Source organism: Cibotium barometz, chromosome 51 (assembly GCF_041138505.1).
Source record: "Cibotium barometz isolate CiBa-2024 chromosome 51, ASM4113850v1, whole genome shotgun sequence".
NCBI classification, from domain to species: domain Eukaryota; kingdom Viridiplantae; phylum Streptophyta; class Polypodiopsida; order Cyatheales; family Cibotiaceae; genus Cibotium; species Cibotium barometz.
In genome coordinates, this window is record NC_141096.1 from 895960 (window position 1) to 914052 (window position 18093).

An 18093-nucleotide genomic window follows, 5' to 3' on the forward strand; every position below is an offset into this window, starting at 1 on the left:
CAATTTTTGTATTTTTTAAATTTTCTTCATTTTTTACTCTATTAAAAACCCCAAAAGTTCATAGAAATTGGTGTTAATACTTTCAATTGTTTGCAAATATGGGTACACACATTTTTTATTTTTGTCATTATGTACCCAAAAAGTTTACACAGAAACTCAAATTTACTTACAAATCTTTTTAAAAAAACCTGCAAATATATGTTTTGAGTCTTGACTTTGCAATTATATGCACACCTTTGCAACAATGCCACCATTGTAACAGCATGTGTATAATGTTGGAAACAATATGTGATCTATAGAATTTATGGTTGAATCATATTTTGACACACGGTAAATATTATTAATGTGACACATATATCCGAATAACTTAAGTGTACATGGATAACTTGAGCATAATGCCATAATGAATATATTTCACATTACGAATAATTTTCAAACAAAGAATTGAGGATAATTTATCAAATAACAAAGTCAAACAAAACAAAAACAACGGTGAGCTTAGATGCATCAAACTAGAAGTTTGAGGATACTTTATGATGGATTTTCATTATTTTTATATTAGCATAGCATTGAGTGATGGGATTTCATTGTATGACATCATGCTTTCCCTCATATAGTCATAAGTCTCATAATATTTATATAAAGTTTTATATGTAATACAACCAAATATAGAAGTACCTATTTAAAGATTTTGTACTATAATTTTAAAAACACATGCTAAAACTCATCCATCATGGTCTTCCTATAAATATTATTATACCAAAATGGTTTTTTCTCTAATTATGGGTGTTGCAATCACTCTCTTCAAAGCCCAGACTAGAAATCCTTTGGAGAAACTGTTGTATGCTACACCTTATTGCACAACTAAGAAGCAAGAAGGAAAATAAAGGAGGAGAAGAAAATGAACTAATTGTAGAAAAGTGTGGTCCAAACCCTTATCCAATAGTATTCCCATGAAATCTAGGATAAGATTGAAAGAGAATAGAGATGTTACTAGGAAATAACATCTTGGGCCCGGCCTATCATGGAGTAATCTGCTACCTTTCATTTTCTAGTTTACTAATTTTACATGCTCGAGAAGAGCTACCTTCTTATGCTCTCTCATAAACATGGATGGTGTTGTGTGAGTAGAGAAAAAAATAAGGTTTTCTTTTTTATTTACCAAGATTTTTGCTTTTTTTGTTTTTGTTTTTGTTACATTGAAAGGTCTTGCATAGTCAAGTGTCACTACAAGTGATGGTCCCTTCACCTACGGTTTGATATATATATATATATATATATATATATATATATATATATATATATATATATATATATTCAATCCTAACCCCCGTCCTCGATATAATCGTTCATTATGAACGTTGGTAATATCGTATACATAACAGTAAAACTATTGGTAGATAACGATGTTTATGCCATTGTTTATACGAACACTTACCTGATGTTTATACCGTCGTTCATACCGACGGTTTGGTTTTATCGACATTCATACCGACGATCATATCGATGTCGTGGAAATAAAAGACCAAAACACTTCTCATTTTACTTTTTTTCAATAGTGTTTTTTTTCGCTCGTCCTATGGCCTTGTTACTCTCTCTCACACTTTCCTCTCACCTCTTGCCCATCCTGCCTTCACCTCTTGCCCATCCTGCCTTCACCTCTTGCCCATCCCTCCCTCATCACTGCAATGCAATTTTGCCATTTCATGGAGTTACGGGTTTAGTATTTTTTAGGATTGAGAATTTTGTTAAGATTTGTAATTTTTTAGGATTATTTTTAGTTTTGGGTTTTGTGAAGGTTAGGTTTTTTTTTAATATTTACTGTCTTTTCTTTAGAGTTTGAAAGTTTTACATAAGCTAATATTTTCTTGTTTATTTTGGTTTGTTTTTTGTTTCTAGTTGAAGCCTAGAAGCAAACAAGCTCTCCACAAGCAAAGACGCACCATATTTTTAAATGATGCACTCTCGAGTGCTACGTGCTATGGGAGTATTTACTTTATTTATTTTTTGCACTTTTGGTTTTATTATACCCTATGCATGCATAAAGTGCTTTATGCGAGTATAGAGCATACTTTATGCGTGCATAGAGCTTGCATAATCTATGCTTGTATAAAGAGAGCAAGCATATAGTGTGCAAGCTCTATACTCTTTTTATGCATGCATAGAGTATAGAGTATGCATGCTCTCTGGATTAGACTTTGGATTAAGCTTTATGCATAATGGCTATTATGCATAATGAGAGCATGTGTAATGGTATGCATGCATAAAGCTTGCATACCATTACATAAGCAAAACAATGGTCATATTCATTCCAATATATATATATATATACACAATGAATACCCAAGCCCAAGAGGAGGTAAGGGAAAGACGAGCCAACTACAACAACGTCGAGAAAGAAACCTTAGACCTACTACACAAGCCTTTGTGGGAGAGGTTGAAGGGGACACAGAGGACCACATACGAACATCCATTCAATTGCCTAGCCCTTAAGGGTAAAGTGCTTTATAATGCATTACTTGATACAAGGGCTAGTCAAAATCTAATTTCCTTCAATGCATGGAACCAGTTGAGAAAACCCCAACTCGTAGATACCTCCTTAAAGGTGAAAGGTATCCATGGTAGAAATAGCAAGGCTCTTGGGCTATTACAAATAGAGATATACTGTGATGGCAATCTCAACAGGCTTCCTGGTTATGCCTACTAGAACATTACCTGAACCAATAATACTTGGTCGTACATGGATGAAGCCTACAAGATGTATGAATGACTGATCGACAGGGTGTGTCTCTATGGGTGAAACCACAATTGAACAATTTTCTCATAAACCCCTGCCAATTCTCACTATTATTGAGGGTCGCAATGACGAGAAAGCTTCAACATCCACAAAATCTATGGAAACCACCTCCACTTCAACGTCCAATATTCAAAGAACTCTCGATTCTTTTGCCTCCACACATCAAACACCTACATGTCATGAGAACGAATAGATATGACAAGCACAAAGTGGCAACCCAAATCTACCTTGAAATGGGTTCCCAAGATTTCTCAATCCATACCACCTCCACCGACCAACAAAGGAGAACCTCAACACAAGAATCAACGCATGAAGTCCAAGTTACAAGTTACCCTAAAATGGATCCCCAAACGCTTATTAAAAGCTCAAGGCTACTACGAGGGTAACCATTGGATGGTTAGTATCTACATTCTCCCCTTTACTCAGATTTGGTGGAGTCCGCTCAACAAGGAGACATTCTTCTTGTGGGGAACTTCAATACCCAGACAGCCAATGCACAGGTGCAACTGTATGATTTTCATACAGATCTAGAGGTCCTTTCCAAGATTGATGCACATGATTTCAATATGCAGCAACACTGCACCCATGACTAGCTATGACAGATTCCTCTTAGAGATGGGTGTTATGCATGAGCGGACTATAATAGGATGTCCCAATGGCCCTCGTCTAGCACATTCACATGTTTTTCACGTAAGGGTGGTTTGACTACGGTAGACTATCTAACCAGTTCTCCTATCTTTATGCGATGCATCCAGGATTTCACCTTTTCCCCCATGCGGCTGATCATGCTTACCTAGCCTTCGCCATATCCGAATCTCCACCTACACCTCCCCCAAATGCCCTTGTTTCTACCTTCACCAGCATCCAATTTCACCATGACTAGGATACCATATACAAGATTCATCTAGACAGCCATATAGCTAATCGAGACCACTCATTGCCTCTACCCGCCCTCACCTCACAGCTCACATCCATTCTTCACGAATTTGCACAAGCCAGCTTTCCATTTACCATTTGTTCCACTGCCAAGCCGCCTATTGGCTCATAGCCTCAAAATGGTTGGTATGATGAAGAGTGTAAAACCATGCGACTTTACCTCCTACAGGAAAATGAGTGCAGCCAGATCTCTACATGAAAAAAGCAGAGATCTTTTCGCCGCCATACTTGCCGGAAGAAGCGCGCATTCTTGGGGCTCATGGGCAGAGGGGCACTGACAGAGGGCCATGGGACAGGCAGGATTCAGGAGGAATTATACGACCCTAGACCACATCTTTACACTACAGGCACTGACAGAGGGCCATAGGACAGGCAGGATTCAGGAAGAATTATACGACCCTAGACCACATCTTCACATTATGAGCAACCATCGAGGCACTCTATGAGTCAGCGATGGGCAGGTTCGGGCTCCAAACAACATGTCAAGTGAGATTCGTAGTAGCACCATTGGACTGCCAACTCTCTCCCACACTATTTGGGACTATACATTGATAAGATCTCAGATTTTATTGACAGATTAGGAGATTAGGACTAGCCTAGACAATAGTCCACATTCTCTTGTATGCAGATCCTTATCTCAATCTGACAAAGGGGCTGCAGAGACATCTGGATGCACTTGAGACATCTCACAACGATGAATCTTGGTAAAACCAAGATTCATTGTGAGGAGAGATCTCACAATGAATCTTGGTAAAACCAAGATCATGCTGTTCAACACCTCATATACAATGGCAGCCATACAATCTTTCTCTTATAGAGGTGAGACCGTCATAAGTCTATTGCGGGATTACCTTCACCGGTCCTATCTTCACACTGCCCATGCTCGCTTAGCGAAAGGATATGCTGCACTGGCTCGACTGGAGAGACAATGCTTCTAAGAACACTTTCAGGAACCTAGCACGAACAGTTGATTGTTTGACACATCGGTGAGGCCAGCTATGATGTACAAGGCTCCATTTTGGTGAGGCTATCTGGGATAGGAGAACTAGAGGAGGACAGAAAGAGTGTAGGTGATGATGTTTTCACGCTTGATCAGAAGTAAGCCCTCTGTACCACATGAGATAGTCTTGGCAGAGTTTGGGACAGCACTGCTGGTTATCAATGCCCTCTTTCAGATGATCACCTATATTTTCCACTTGTACACATTGGATAGAGATTGCCTCTTTAACATGCTTTTGCACTTGCTGCACAGGTCCCATAGACCATATTTTGGTCCATCTGTGTGTATATAACTGGCCGCCTCCACTGAAAATCGGCGTGATCATTATCAAGACAAGCACCGATGTGGCTTTCACACATTGCTTACCACGCATAGTGCACAACGTGCCTTTGTACTTGCTCCAGACAATCAAAAAGGCTTAACTAAACACAATTCCATATTTTCTTGCCAGCCCAATTTACAATTCAGGAAAGCTGTTTGCCCCTGCTAATTAAAGTTTTTTTACACAGATGTCCACCCTCATGCAATTCACCATCACACCGGCACTCTTCTCTGTCGAAAACGATCGAAAAACTGCACATGTACCACCAACAACAAGCTTAGTTTTAATGCACCCATGCAACCTTGTAGATCTTATGGACAGCACTTCAAGAGCATATACAGTACAACTGACTGCTTAGTATATTTAACAAGAGATGGAGAGCTGCTTACAGATATAAGGAAGGGCTGCTGGAAAAACCAACCAATCACTGGTATTCTAGACAAGAACACCATTGCTGTTGGCAGAAAACCACTGCACACAACAGATCACTTTGTGAACATGTCAGCACCTTGCGTGAACTGAATGCCCCAACTCTTCAAGAGCAATCACCATCTTTATTGTGCCTTAGGAGAATGCACCGATTTCACGAAACCCATAATCACTATGTAAAATGTTTTATTTGGAAAAAAAAAAACTTTTGATCCAGATCTCTTTTTTCATGAAAGATTGGTTATAAATGTTGGAACCCATTTGTAAGACTACACAAAATACCTAGCCTACTATGCCTGTCCATACCCAGGTACACAACTCTGTTGTCAAGAACCTGCTATCTAGCAGAGTAAGAAGGCCTATCTGCCTTTGAAGTGCAAATAAGTGTGTCCAAGTGCAAATAAGTAACAGAGGTTAAACTAACTCAGAAGCATATATATATATATATACCTAGATGAATCCAGGAACATGCCCAAATTCACCTTTTAGGAACGTGCATGTTAAATACTCATGGTAGTCAACCCACAAGACTATACAACTATCAACTCCATTATGCATAGTATGGACTAGATGCTACGACATCCCCACTAACGTCATCAGTGCCCAATAGTGGGTGTGAAACTCTGTATCAAGATATGCTCTTCTCTCTCTCTCTCCTTTTATTGCTTACCTCTTTAATAGGGCTCTGGTAGAAGGTTTCCCGGCTGAGTGGACGATGCACACTATTGTACCGATCCACAAAGCTGGGGACATGTTGGACCCCGGACTATCATGATTGGTCATACCTTGGCCAAACTCTATGGGGCTATCCTAGAGGCAGAATTGAGCACACACGCTGAGAGGGAGGGGCTTCGTGCCCCTGGTCAGGCAGGTTTTCGGCGAGCCTTCTCTACTATTGATCACATTTTCACCCTGAGATGCCTGATTGACCAAACTCGGGCACGGAGACAGAGACTCTATTGCTGTTTTGTGGACTTCCGCAAAGCCTTCAACACAGTCCTGAGAAAGCGCCTCTTCCACCGCTTACAGACACTGGGCATACCCCCGACATGATGTGGGGGATTTACAAATTATATGAGCAAGTGTTTGGACGAGTTAGATGCCCAGGGGGACTATCAGATATGATTGCCAGCACCATTGGTGTGAAGCAGGGCTGCCCTCTCTCCCCGACACTCTTTGGCTTATACATCAACGAGGTAGCAGACTACATCATACACGGAGGAGGCTCTGGGATTGACATCTCAGGTACGACTGTACACATTCTATTATATGCTGATGATATCATTCTTGTGTCGGATACTCGGACAGGGCTACAAAGGCATCTACAGGCCCTGGATACTTTCTATGCGGAGCGACTTGCGAGGACTCACAGTGAACCTTGGGAAAACCAAGGTTATGGTCTTTCATACATCAGCAGCAGTCAGATGCCAGACTATCCTTACACTAGCCCGGGGACAGGTAGAGGTGGTGGGCTCATATGTATACCTTGGGGTCACATTTACCAGCTCATCAGGGAGACTCTCTATGGCACAGGCAGCCAGAGACAGAGTGACACAAGGGTACGCAGCACTAGCAATTTTGAAACGCCAGTGTTACCAGGCACACTTCCAGGAGCCCCGTACTAAGGGGTGGCTATTTGATACACTAGTTACTCCAGCATTGATGTATGCAGCAGCAGTATGGCTACATCCTCGTGGACACAGATAGAGCGCCCTCAGATTTTGATGCTCTCACGGATGATCAGTAGCAAACCTTCAGTACCACATGATATCCTTCGAGCGGAGTTTGTTGTACCACCTATGTTAGTAGAGGCCATGTTCCAGACTATATCTTTTATACACAGGATGCGAGAACTCCCACTAAATCGGGTATCTCGGGCTGCTTTTGAGGCATCCAGACAGCTTGCTGAGGAGGGACATACCTGGTCATGGTACTCCCAGGTGGTACAGTGGATATCATCACACAGGATTGATATTGAGAGATTACCACCCTTACAGTATGACCTAGCTGCACCACACAGACGCCTCTCTCAGACAGAGAGGAACAGAGTCATGAGACATGACATTTGGCAGGGCCACATACAGGAGACTTGGCTATCTCCCAGTCAGCCACTCTCGACGAAGATGCTCTACTACAGAGACCACTTCTTGAGCACCTCCACAGACGGCTTCATCCGGCAACCACGATACTTGGAGGTCCACTTATCACATGGAGCCAGAGTAGCCATTGGGCAACTAAGGGTCTCATCACACCAACTAGAGATCGAGACTAGGAGAGCAGCACGCATCCCTCGAGCAGAGCGCATTTGCAAATTATGCGAGACGGGGGTAGAGACAGAGGAGCATTTTGTTTGCCAGTGTGGTGCTTTGCAAGAGATCAGGGCATGCTATCCTGAGGTTTTTAGAGGGACCACATCACTTAGACAGATCTGGGAGAGATCGGACCAGAGACAGCTAGGCAGACTACTACTAGCACTACAGAGACACAGGGAGATCTTACTTCAGACACCCGCACATCATAGCGGAGAAAGACAGTCCCAGTTGACTGACTTCTTCCAGAGATTGGCACCAATAGGCTAGCCACACACATTGGGAGTGACATCTCAGCGAGCGGAGGAGATTCGAGCTAGGCGACGACCCAGACTAGCCGGCTACCAGACACCACAGCTACACCACAGAGAGATCGCGGCCATCGGGTCTCGACACCAGCAGGAGGTCCAGGAGCAGCTCGCACATTTTCGCTCTGATCCAGGACGCATGTTCCAGACATTTACGGCATCCTCAGATCGGATGTATGACATATTGTACCCAAACTATGGGACTGGATGGAGTTAGGAGTAGATAACATATCATACTTGTATCACCCCTTCAGCATATAGAGATGCATAAGTAGCCCTAGTGATCCATCCACACCCTCTCGTTTGTACACCACCATTGAGTCCCCTATGGTCGTGTTGTCATACTTGTACATTTTATTCTCACTCCACATTTTCCTCTTGATGACTGGAGGAACATCATTGTACTACGTGTTTGTCTCATAGGCCAATTTTGGTCTTTTGCAGACGTTAATATATCTTTCTTTCTTTCTTTTCTTTCTCTCTCTCTCTCCCTCTTATGGCACTGCATGGAGTTAGACATAGATCTGCATAGCATGCTTGTACTACCCCTTCACCATATAGAGATGCATCTTGCCTTAGCACTCCATCCACATCCCCACCCCCCTTTATATTGTTTGTATATGGGCTCCACCGATCCATGATGATTCACAGTTGTACCCAGACACATGCACACTTCTTCTTTTCTTTCTTTTCCTTTTCTTTTGATGACCGGAAGAACACAGTTGTATTATTTTTTGTCTCATAGGCCGACTTTGGCCTCTCGTAGACGTTAATATATCTTTCTCTCTCTCTCTCTCTCTCTCTCTCTCTCTCTCTCTCTCTCTCTCTCTCACACACACACATAAGAGCATATATTCACACAAAGCCCTTCGTACTGAGTTTCTGTCAAACCTCCGGAGATGAAGGGCAAACTCAACCATAATGAAGCCTAGCACCAAGGGAAGTAGCAAATAGAAAGAATTCGTACAGCAAATAAGTAGTTGATAGGGCAAATGCACCGCTAAAGATAGAAAGAATAAGCACAATATCAACTGGCCGCAACTCGGACGAAAACTTCACAATGTGAAATCTGCATGTCCGCTAATACGGCTGAATTATATACCTAGATGAATCCAAGAACATGCCCAAATTCACCTTTTAGGAACGTGCATGTTATATACTCATGGTAGTCAACCCACAAGACTATACAACTATCAACTCCATTATACATAGTATGGACTAGATGCTACGACATCCCCACTAACGTCATCAGTGCCCAATAGTGGGTGTAGAACTCTGTATCAAGATATGCTCTCTCTCTCTCTCTCTCTCTCTCTCTCTCTCTCTCTCTCTCTTTCTCTCTCTCTCTTTCACAGACATGGCACACATATGCAGAGGGCCTATACCACGCCCCAAAGCAACCACCTATACCTCAGCCACAGAAGCCTCGACCTACCACAGCTAGCTTCTTTACCCACTCGATGACAGGAAGCTATCCGCCGCCTACAGCATGGACGGGCCGCCGACCATATGGGCTTGCAGGGTGAGCATCTCATATATGCAGTAGATTCTTTGGCTCCTTTTCTTGCACACCTGTTTAACAGGGCACTAGCAGAGGGTTTGCCTGCGGAGTGGACGATGCACACCATTGTGCCAATTCACAAAACAGGGGATATGCTCGATCCGAGCAACTACAGGACGGTTATGGTTGGCCACGTGCTAGCCAAACTCTATGGTGCAGTGCTGGAGCAAGAGCTTAGCTTATATGCTGAGCAAGCAGGTTTACGCTCATCAGGGCAGGCAGGCTTCAGGAGAGCTTTTTCTACTACTGACCATGTATTCACTTTGAGATGTATGATTGATCAGGCCAGAGTGAGGAAGAGAAAGCTCTATTGCTGCTTTGTGGATTTCCGCAAGGCATTTGACACAGTACCACGAGAGAGGCTCTTTCAACGCCTGCAGTCTCTTGGGATACCAGCAGATATGACATGGGGCATCTATGCATTATATGAACAGGTTTTTGGGCGAGTCAGATGTCCAGGAGTTATGTCCAAGACTATTGCTAGCACCATTGGTGTGAAGCAAGGATGCCCACTTTCCCCCACGCTATTTGGGTTATACATTGATGAGGTGGCTGACTTCATTACACGGGGAGGCGGAGATGGAGTTGATTTAGCAGGTACCTCAGTACATATTATGCTCTATGCTGATGATATTGTATTAGTGTCTGAGTCTCCAGGTGGTCTACAGCAGCATCTACATGCACTCAATGATTTCTGCACACAGAGGGGTCTTACTGTGAACCTTGGGAAAACCAAGGTTATGGTCTTTCATACATCGAGACAGGGCAGGAGTCAGCTGACATTCACTCTCACAGGACGCCAGGTGGAGGTGGTGACATCATACGTGTACCTAGGGGTTACCTTCTCTGCAGCAGCCACATGCTTCACCATGGGTTCAGCAGCCAAAGCTAGATTGACACGGGGATATGCAGCATTGACTATGCTAGAGAGACAGTGCCACCAAGCGCATTTTCAGGAGCCCCGGACGAAGGGGTGGCTATTTGACACATTAGTCACACCGGCATTGATGTATGGAGCAACGGTATGGGCGCCAGGCCTTGCTACCCATTGGTGGACACAGATAGAGAGACCACAGGCCCTCATGATGGCACGCATGATACACAGCAAACCGTCAGTACCTTATGACATTATCCGAGCAGAGTTTGTTGCGCCTCCTATGATGGCAGAGGCCATATTTCAGACTATATGCCTGCTAGACAGATTCAGAGAGATGCCACAGGACAGATTGTCATACAAAGCTTTTGAGGCATCTAGACAGCTGGTTCAGGCAGGAGACAGGGGATCATGGTATGCACAGGTCACACATTGGTTCTCACAGCATGGCCTAGACATGGATCATCTACCACCATTCCAGTATGACAGGGATGCACCACATATCCGTCTCTCTCATAGTGAGAGGAACAGAGTATTGAGACAGGACCTATGGCAGCTCTATACACGAGAGACATGGATATCGCCTACACAACCTCTTCCACCGAAGATGCTATACTACAGAGATCACTTCATGAGTATCACTGACGATGGATTTATAGAGAGGCCTAGATACATGGAGGGCTTTTTACCACACGGCTCCCGAGTGGCTATTGGTCAGCTTAGAGTTTCATCACACCGATTGGAGATTGAGACTGGCAGAGCAGCACGGATCCCTCGAGAGGAGAGGGTATGCAGATTGTGCAGAGAGGAGGTGGAGAGTGAGGAGCATTATGTATGCAGATGCAGAGCATATACAGCCATCAGAGAGAGATATCCCATTTTATTCAGAGAGCCACATTCCCTACGCCAGATCTTTGAGACAGCAGACCAGCGCATACTGGGGAGATTCATTCTAGACATACAGCGCCACAGAGAGACATTATTACAGGCTCAGACAGCTCCAGAGGGGGGGCAACAGACACAGATTACTACATTTTTTCAGAGATCCATCCCCCTCCCAGCCCCTACACGGCAGGGAATTACTCTCCAGAGAGCAGAGACACTTAGAGCCCGCAGGAGACAGAGGACACCTGGCTTTCGGACACCACGCCTATACCAGAGAGAGATGACAGAGATCAGAGCTCAATTTCACAGAGAGGGTGCGGAGCGACTGGCTCGCTTCAGAGCACACCCAAGCATGTTCTTCAGGGAGCTGTGGACACCCCCTTCACAAATGTATACCATTTTATACCCCCAGTATGGTACAACAGTTTTTCAAAAGTGCTAAACTTACCGCAGATTCAGACAAAGTGTTCCATGCATCTACGTTCCTCACCAACGATGCAAAACTGTGGTGGAGGAACTACTTGGACGACGTTGCGGAGGGCCGCAACACGTTTCTGATATCTAGTAGGAATGAGATGAAAACTGCAATTCAGTAACAGTTCCTTCCCTTGAACGCCGAATGGAAAGCACGCCAAGCCCTTGATAATCTGAAACACACAGGAATGGTGAGTGATTACATCAAAGCGCACCGTGCCCTCATGCTGGAAATCAAGAACATGTCGGATGAGGACTGGTTCTTCGGGTTCATGAACCGCCTCAAAGGCTAGGCTCACGATGAGCTCCGTCATCAAAATGTTGTGACTCGTACTCATGCTTATGAAGTGGCGGACCGTTTAAGTGATTGGCAAGAACATGGACGGCAAGGTGCATCCTCAACTTCGGCCAAATCAGGTAACCGCTCTTCCGGTTCTGCAAATGAAAACACTAATCGCTCTACGAATGCAAAACAACGTAAGGGTGTTTTTAAGGGTAAGAGGACTTCCTTCCGTGGTGGTGGGGGGACCTACGTGCCCAAGGCAACCACGTCGGAGAGTGGTAGCTCACCTAAGAAGAGTGGAGGCTCAAGTGGAACCAAGTCCACAGCTTCAAGTGGAAGCAAAGGGACCTCCAGCTCCACTTCTAGTGGGGCCAAGTCTCATAACATTGACTGCTTTATTTGCAATGGGAATCACTATGCTAGGCATTGTCCCATGAAGCAAAGTATGCAAGCCATACAGGAGTCCGGATCATCCAACTCGGGTGTTCAAGGCCGGGGGACCATTCAGATTTTGAGTACCATGAAAGAGGGGACCCAACAGAAATCCTTTCGTCTACTCTATGTGATGGCTATCATCAATGGTAGGCTGACGCGCACAATGGTGGATAGCAGTGCTACACATAACTTCATTACCCCAAGGAAGGCAAAAGAGTTGGTGATCAAGGCGAAAGAGGACCATGGGAATTTGCTGAAGGCTGTGAACTCCGCAGCCAAGAAGGTGGGCAAGGTTGGTTGAGACCAAACAAGGTTATGATCTCCTCATATTCTGAGCAGCTGTTGATACTTGGGGATGAGAAGCTACATGTGGTAGAGGCTGCCCAACAGCCCGGAACATCATTTCCTCAAGTGCTCTCCGCTGTGCAGCTTAAGCGTGCCACTCGGAAGGCCAAAACAGTCTTCTTCGCCACGTTGCTTGAGGTAAAGGCTGAGAGCCAGGCTCAAACGGACATGAGACCTGAAATCAAAAAACTGTTGGAAGAGTACAAGGATGTCATGCCGGATGAGCTCCCTAAGGAGCTTCCCCCACAACATTGGGTAGACCATCGCATCGAGGTCATTCCGGGTAGTGAGCCACCCTCAAAGGCACCCTATAGGCTGAACCATGATGAGACACTTGAGCTCAAGAGGCAACTTGATGAGCTAGTGGAGGCTGGGTTCATTAGACACTCACGTTCACCCTATGGTGCCCCGGTCTTGTTTGTCAAGAAAAAGGATGGATCCATGTGCATGTGTATTGACTACCGTGCGTTGAACAAAATCACGATCAAGAACCATTATCCATTGCCCAACCTAAGGGAGTTGTTTGACCAACTAGGGAAGGCAAAGTGGTTCACCAAGATTGACTTACATTCAGGTTACTATCAGATTCGCATCCAGATCAAGACGTGGAGAAAACAGCGTGCCGAACGCGGTATGGTTCGTATGAGTGGTTGGTGATGCCATTCGGTTTAACCAACGCACCCGCTACCTTCTCTACTCTAATGAATAACATATTTCAGAAGTACTTGGATGATTTTGTTGTGGTCTATCTTGATAACATACTGATTTTTAGTCGGGATTTTGATGAGCATGTGGAACATCTCACAAAGGTACTTGACAAGCTGCGGGACAACAAGTATCTCAAAGAAAGCAAGTGTGAGTTTGCTACGCAATTGTGTACTTCTTGGGTTTCAAAGTGAGCGACGGAAAGCTTATGCCCGATGAGAACAAGGTGAAGCCCATAGTGGAATGGCCAACTCCACTTACAGTTCACGACGTGCGGTCTTTTCATGGACTAGCACAATTCTACAGAATTTTCATGGATGAGTATGCGGGTCTTGCGACGTCACTTACAAATCTCACAAGGCAGTCCCACAAATGCCCCAATGCCAAGCCACATTTGAGAAGGTAAAGGAAATCCTCAGCTCTCACCCTGTTTTGGCTTTGCCTAACCATGATTAACCTTTAAATGTGTTCAAGGATGCTTCGGATTACGCCGTAGGCAGAGTCCTGATGCAAAATGGACACCCCGTGGCTTATGAAAGCTGTAAACTGTTGGATCGGGAAACTCGTTATCCTACACATGAAAAGGAGATGACCGCCCGTGGTTCATTGTCTAAGAGTATGGAAGCACTACTTAATGAGAAAACACTTCACAGTTCATACTGATAATGTAACCACAAGTTATTTTATATCTCAGCCTAAGCTAACACCAAAGCAAGCTAGATGGCAAGACTTTCTTGCAGGTTTCGACTTCGAGTTGAAGTACAAGCTGGGCAAAGACAACTTGGTGGCCGATGCCTTGAGTAGGAGAACTCACTTGGCAGCTGCCCAAGTCTTGAACTCTTATGAGTTGATTGAGTCTATCCGAAGCGGCTACCTGGAGGATGAGTTGGCTCAGTCGTATCTAGCTGGGACTGAAACAGGAAGCATATCTCAGTCCGTGATGGGCTGATTTACTACAAACAACAGCGGTTGTATGTGCCGACGGCAGCCGGGGCTGCATAGGCAACTCCTTTATGAGTATCATGATACATTGTGGGCAGGTCATCCAGGTCAAGAGAAGACATTGGAGCTTGTAACTCAATCCTTCTATTGGCCTGTTGCCTATGTGAGAACCTGTAATGTATGTTTGCAGGATAAGGCGGAATGGCGATGGACAGCCGGACTCCTCAAACCAGTTCAGATTCCGGAGAGACCATGGGAGTCCATCTCCATGGATTTCATCACGTGTTTACCTCTATCCGGAGGCAATTCTGGAATTTTTGTTGTGGTTGATAGATTAACCAAGTATGCGCATTTCATTGCCATCACATCTCCATGTGAGGCGGAGGATACTGCGAGTTACTTTTTCAAACATGTCTTTAAGTACCATGGTTTGCCTAGGGAAATCATAAGTGATAGAGATCCACGTTTTACAGGCAATTTTTGGTCGACATTGTTTGCTCTTGCAGGTACCACACTTCGGTTTAGTTCATCTTGTCATCCTGAAACAGATGGACAGACCGAGCGTCGTGTGAATCAAACCTTGGAAGACTATCTAAGGCACTATGTGCAATTGGACCAAAAGGATTGGTCTACGTACTTGGACATTGCCAAGTATTCGTACAATGCTCAATGGGATAGCTCAACAAGCTTCTCGCCTTTCGAGTTGAGTTGTGGGTATCAAACATTCTCTCCAGGAGAACTTGCCTCACAATCGGTGGCCGTAGTGGCCCCAGCAGGAGGTGCTTTCTTGGAAGCATGGAAGGAGAGAAACCGCACGGAAGAACATCGAGAAGGCCCAAGGTAGATATAAAAAGTACGCCAATCAGAAATGGCAACATGCTATCTCCTCGGAAGGGGAAATGGTTTACTTGAAAATGGATCCAGGACAGTTTATGGACTGCTTAGCACGGAGGTATGACGGCCCGTTCAAGATAGTTGAGAAGGTGAGTGATCTCGCCTATAGGTTGGATCTTCCTCCACACATTCAGGTCCATCCCATCTTCCATATCTCAATGCTTCGCTCTGCACCAAAACATGAGGATCCACAAAGGGTAGTGGTTGATAGGGGGCCAGCCCTAGTGGTAGATAAAGGGAGTGAGTTTGAGTTCGAGGAAATTTTGAAACACAAGGATTGGTGGAACCAATGAGGCCCGAATCGGGTTTACTTGTGTAAATGGAAAGGAAGGGACTCGTTAGAAAATACTTGGCAAAAAGTAATCACATTGTGGAGGTACATAAGTGTGCCGCAATATCATAACGTGAGACTCGCATATTTGGATTTGCATAAGTAAACGGCATTGGTGCCTTGTGCCTTTGCGTGACGGACTAATCGTCGATTCAATTGTGGTTGGGAGACGGTTGTTTGTGTAGCGAAACGTGAAAAGCTGCAAAACGAAAAACGAGTTGTGATTGCTTTTTGCCAAGTATTTTCTGAAGTCCCTTCCTTTCCATTTACACAAGTAGACCCAATTCGGGCCTCGTTGGTTCCCCGCACCCCCCCACCCCCCCCCCTCATGATGACAACATATTGCTCAACGCATCAGCGCAGCACCCCTCTGCAATTCGACCAATCAAACACATCATCTTTGCATATCACCAGCACTCTACCACCCACACGTCACAACACTGCAGCAGCCCAGCGATCATCAACTTCGATCAACCAACGTGGTCGTCAACCAACATATACCAGCTGGCACTTCGTCAACCAAGCGCGTGATCGCATATTGATCAACGTCAACCAACACCACATCAACCAGCCGTCGCTCTACTAACTGCGCAACACAACTCTGCATTTGCCGGCTGAATATCATCATTGATCATCATCATCGTCAGCTCTACCACTACAGCGTTTCTGCTCCCTCAGTATTCAGCAGCACACCTGCATCTACTGCAATCCTACAATTGCAGCCTTCTTCCTCTACTTCACACGGAGTGCCATCGCTGTCCTCAACGCGAGCCTTCGTCAATGACCGACCTCTTGCTTCGACTTCGTCTTTGCTTCATTGCCAGTCTACTACTTAGAGTCACTTCATTAGTACCTCATACAGAGCACTCTTGTACCTACATGTGACCTATCTCCTGGAGAAACCATAAACACATGTTTCCTACCTACGACCTGTTTCTGCATGAAACCCTTAGGCCTGTTTCCCCTTGAAACATTTGTCATGTTTCTACACAGAACCATACACAGCACCATTCAAAGACAGTGCCAACAACGGCATACATCCATTGACCTGTTTCCTCATGAAACATCTGGAAACATAGAGATGCCCACAACTGCAGGTCCCTTTGTTCCTTTCAAGAAGCAGGAAGAAAACAATCTGCTCCATGAACATGCACCCATGCGAGCTTGCATCACTTCCAAGCTAAGAAACATATCCAAGTGACCTGTACTGCAGCCGGAAACCCAAGCACATGGCTGAATTTGCAGCCAACCAAAAACAGCCCATAAACAGTCTCAAAACAGACCTCGAACTAATCTCAAAACAGTCCGGGAATTGCTCATGTTCGCAGCCACATGCACTGCCACGAAACAATCCATAAACCCTTTCCAAAACAGTCCTAAACCAAAGCAAAGAGAAGCTGAAAGTTCCATCAGTCGAACGCCATCGACATGATGTCTGTGTTCATGTGTTCGGAACCACCAAACACCAAGCTAATGCCCCACAAGTGTGTAGGAGAGAGAGAGAAACCCACACGGCTGTGCGCTTCTTGCAGCCGCCTATAGCCGTGCACCTCCTTCCAAGAGAGGGAGAGAAAGAAAGAAAGAAAGAAAGATATATTAACGTCTACGAGAGGCCAAAGTCGGCCTATGAGACAAAAAATAATACAACTGTGTTCCTCCGGTCATCGGAAGAAAAGAAAGAGAAAGAAAAGGAAAAGAAAGGAAAGAAAAAGTGTGCATGTGTCTGGATACAACTGTGAATCATCATGGATCGGTGGAGCCCATATACAAACAATATAAAGAGGGGTGGGGATGTGGATGGAGTGCTAAGACAAGATGCATCTCTATATGCTGAAGGGGTAGTACAAGCATGCTATACAGATCTATGTCTAACTCCATCCAGTGCCATAAGAGGGATATAAGAGAGAGAGAGAGAAAGAAAGAAAGAAAGAAAGAAAGATTTTATTAACGTCTTCTAAAGGCCAAAAAACGGCCTATGAGACAAAACCTGTGTACATCATCATCATGTCTCGATGGACATCAAATGTATACAAAAGAAAAAAAAGTACAAAGTACTCTATAATGTGGAGATAAATCACATACAGGGCTTTGGTTAACTACTGTGGGGTGGGTGGGAGGGAGGGGGGGTAAATACATCCAATAAAGCAACTAGCTCCAACCGATGCCAATGACTGGGTGTAGGATGTCATACATCGGGTTAGGGGCAAGATATCTCCCAATCTGTGCTAGATCAATCTAGGGTCTGTCCTCTCTACTATGTCTC

The 18093-nt window shown here is 44.7% G+C and overlaps 2 protein-coding genes across 2 annotated transcripts in view; one reads left to right on the forward strand and one right to left on the reverse strand.

Annotated features, from left to right (window-relative positions):
• Positions 1–4943: 4943 nt before the first annotated feature.
• The window catches only part of LOC147609189 (vesicle transport protein GOT1-like), a 72228-nt gene continuing 59078 nt past the window's right edge, over positions 4944–18093 (reverse strand). Inside the window, exons 5-6 of the mRNA XM_086787690.1 lie at positions 5445–5526; positions 4944–5306 (exon numbers count right to left, since the gene is read on the reverse strand). Coding sequence (XP_086643816.1) covers positions 5268–5306; positions 5445–5526 — 121 coding nt within the window. The 3' untranslated portion in view covers positions 4944–5267. The remainder of the gene's footprint in view (positions 5307–5444; positions 5527–18093) is intronic.
• LOC147609190 (uncharacterized) lies at positions 10049–11863 on the forward strand. Its single transcript, XM_086787638.1, has one exon. It carries the CDS (start codon positions 10064–10066, stop codon positions 11861–11863), a length of 1800 nt encoding a protein of 599 aa, XP_086643764.1. The 5' UTR covers positions 10049–10063.

Excerpts from the sequence above, each read along its gene's own strand:
- LOC147609190 (XM_086787638.1), top strand. The coding sequence starts at position 10,064 with ATGACATGGGGCATCTATGCATTATATGAACAGGTTTTTGGGCGAGTC.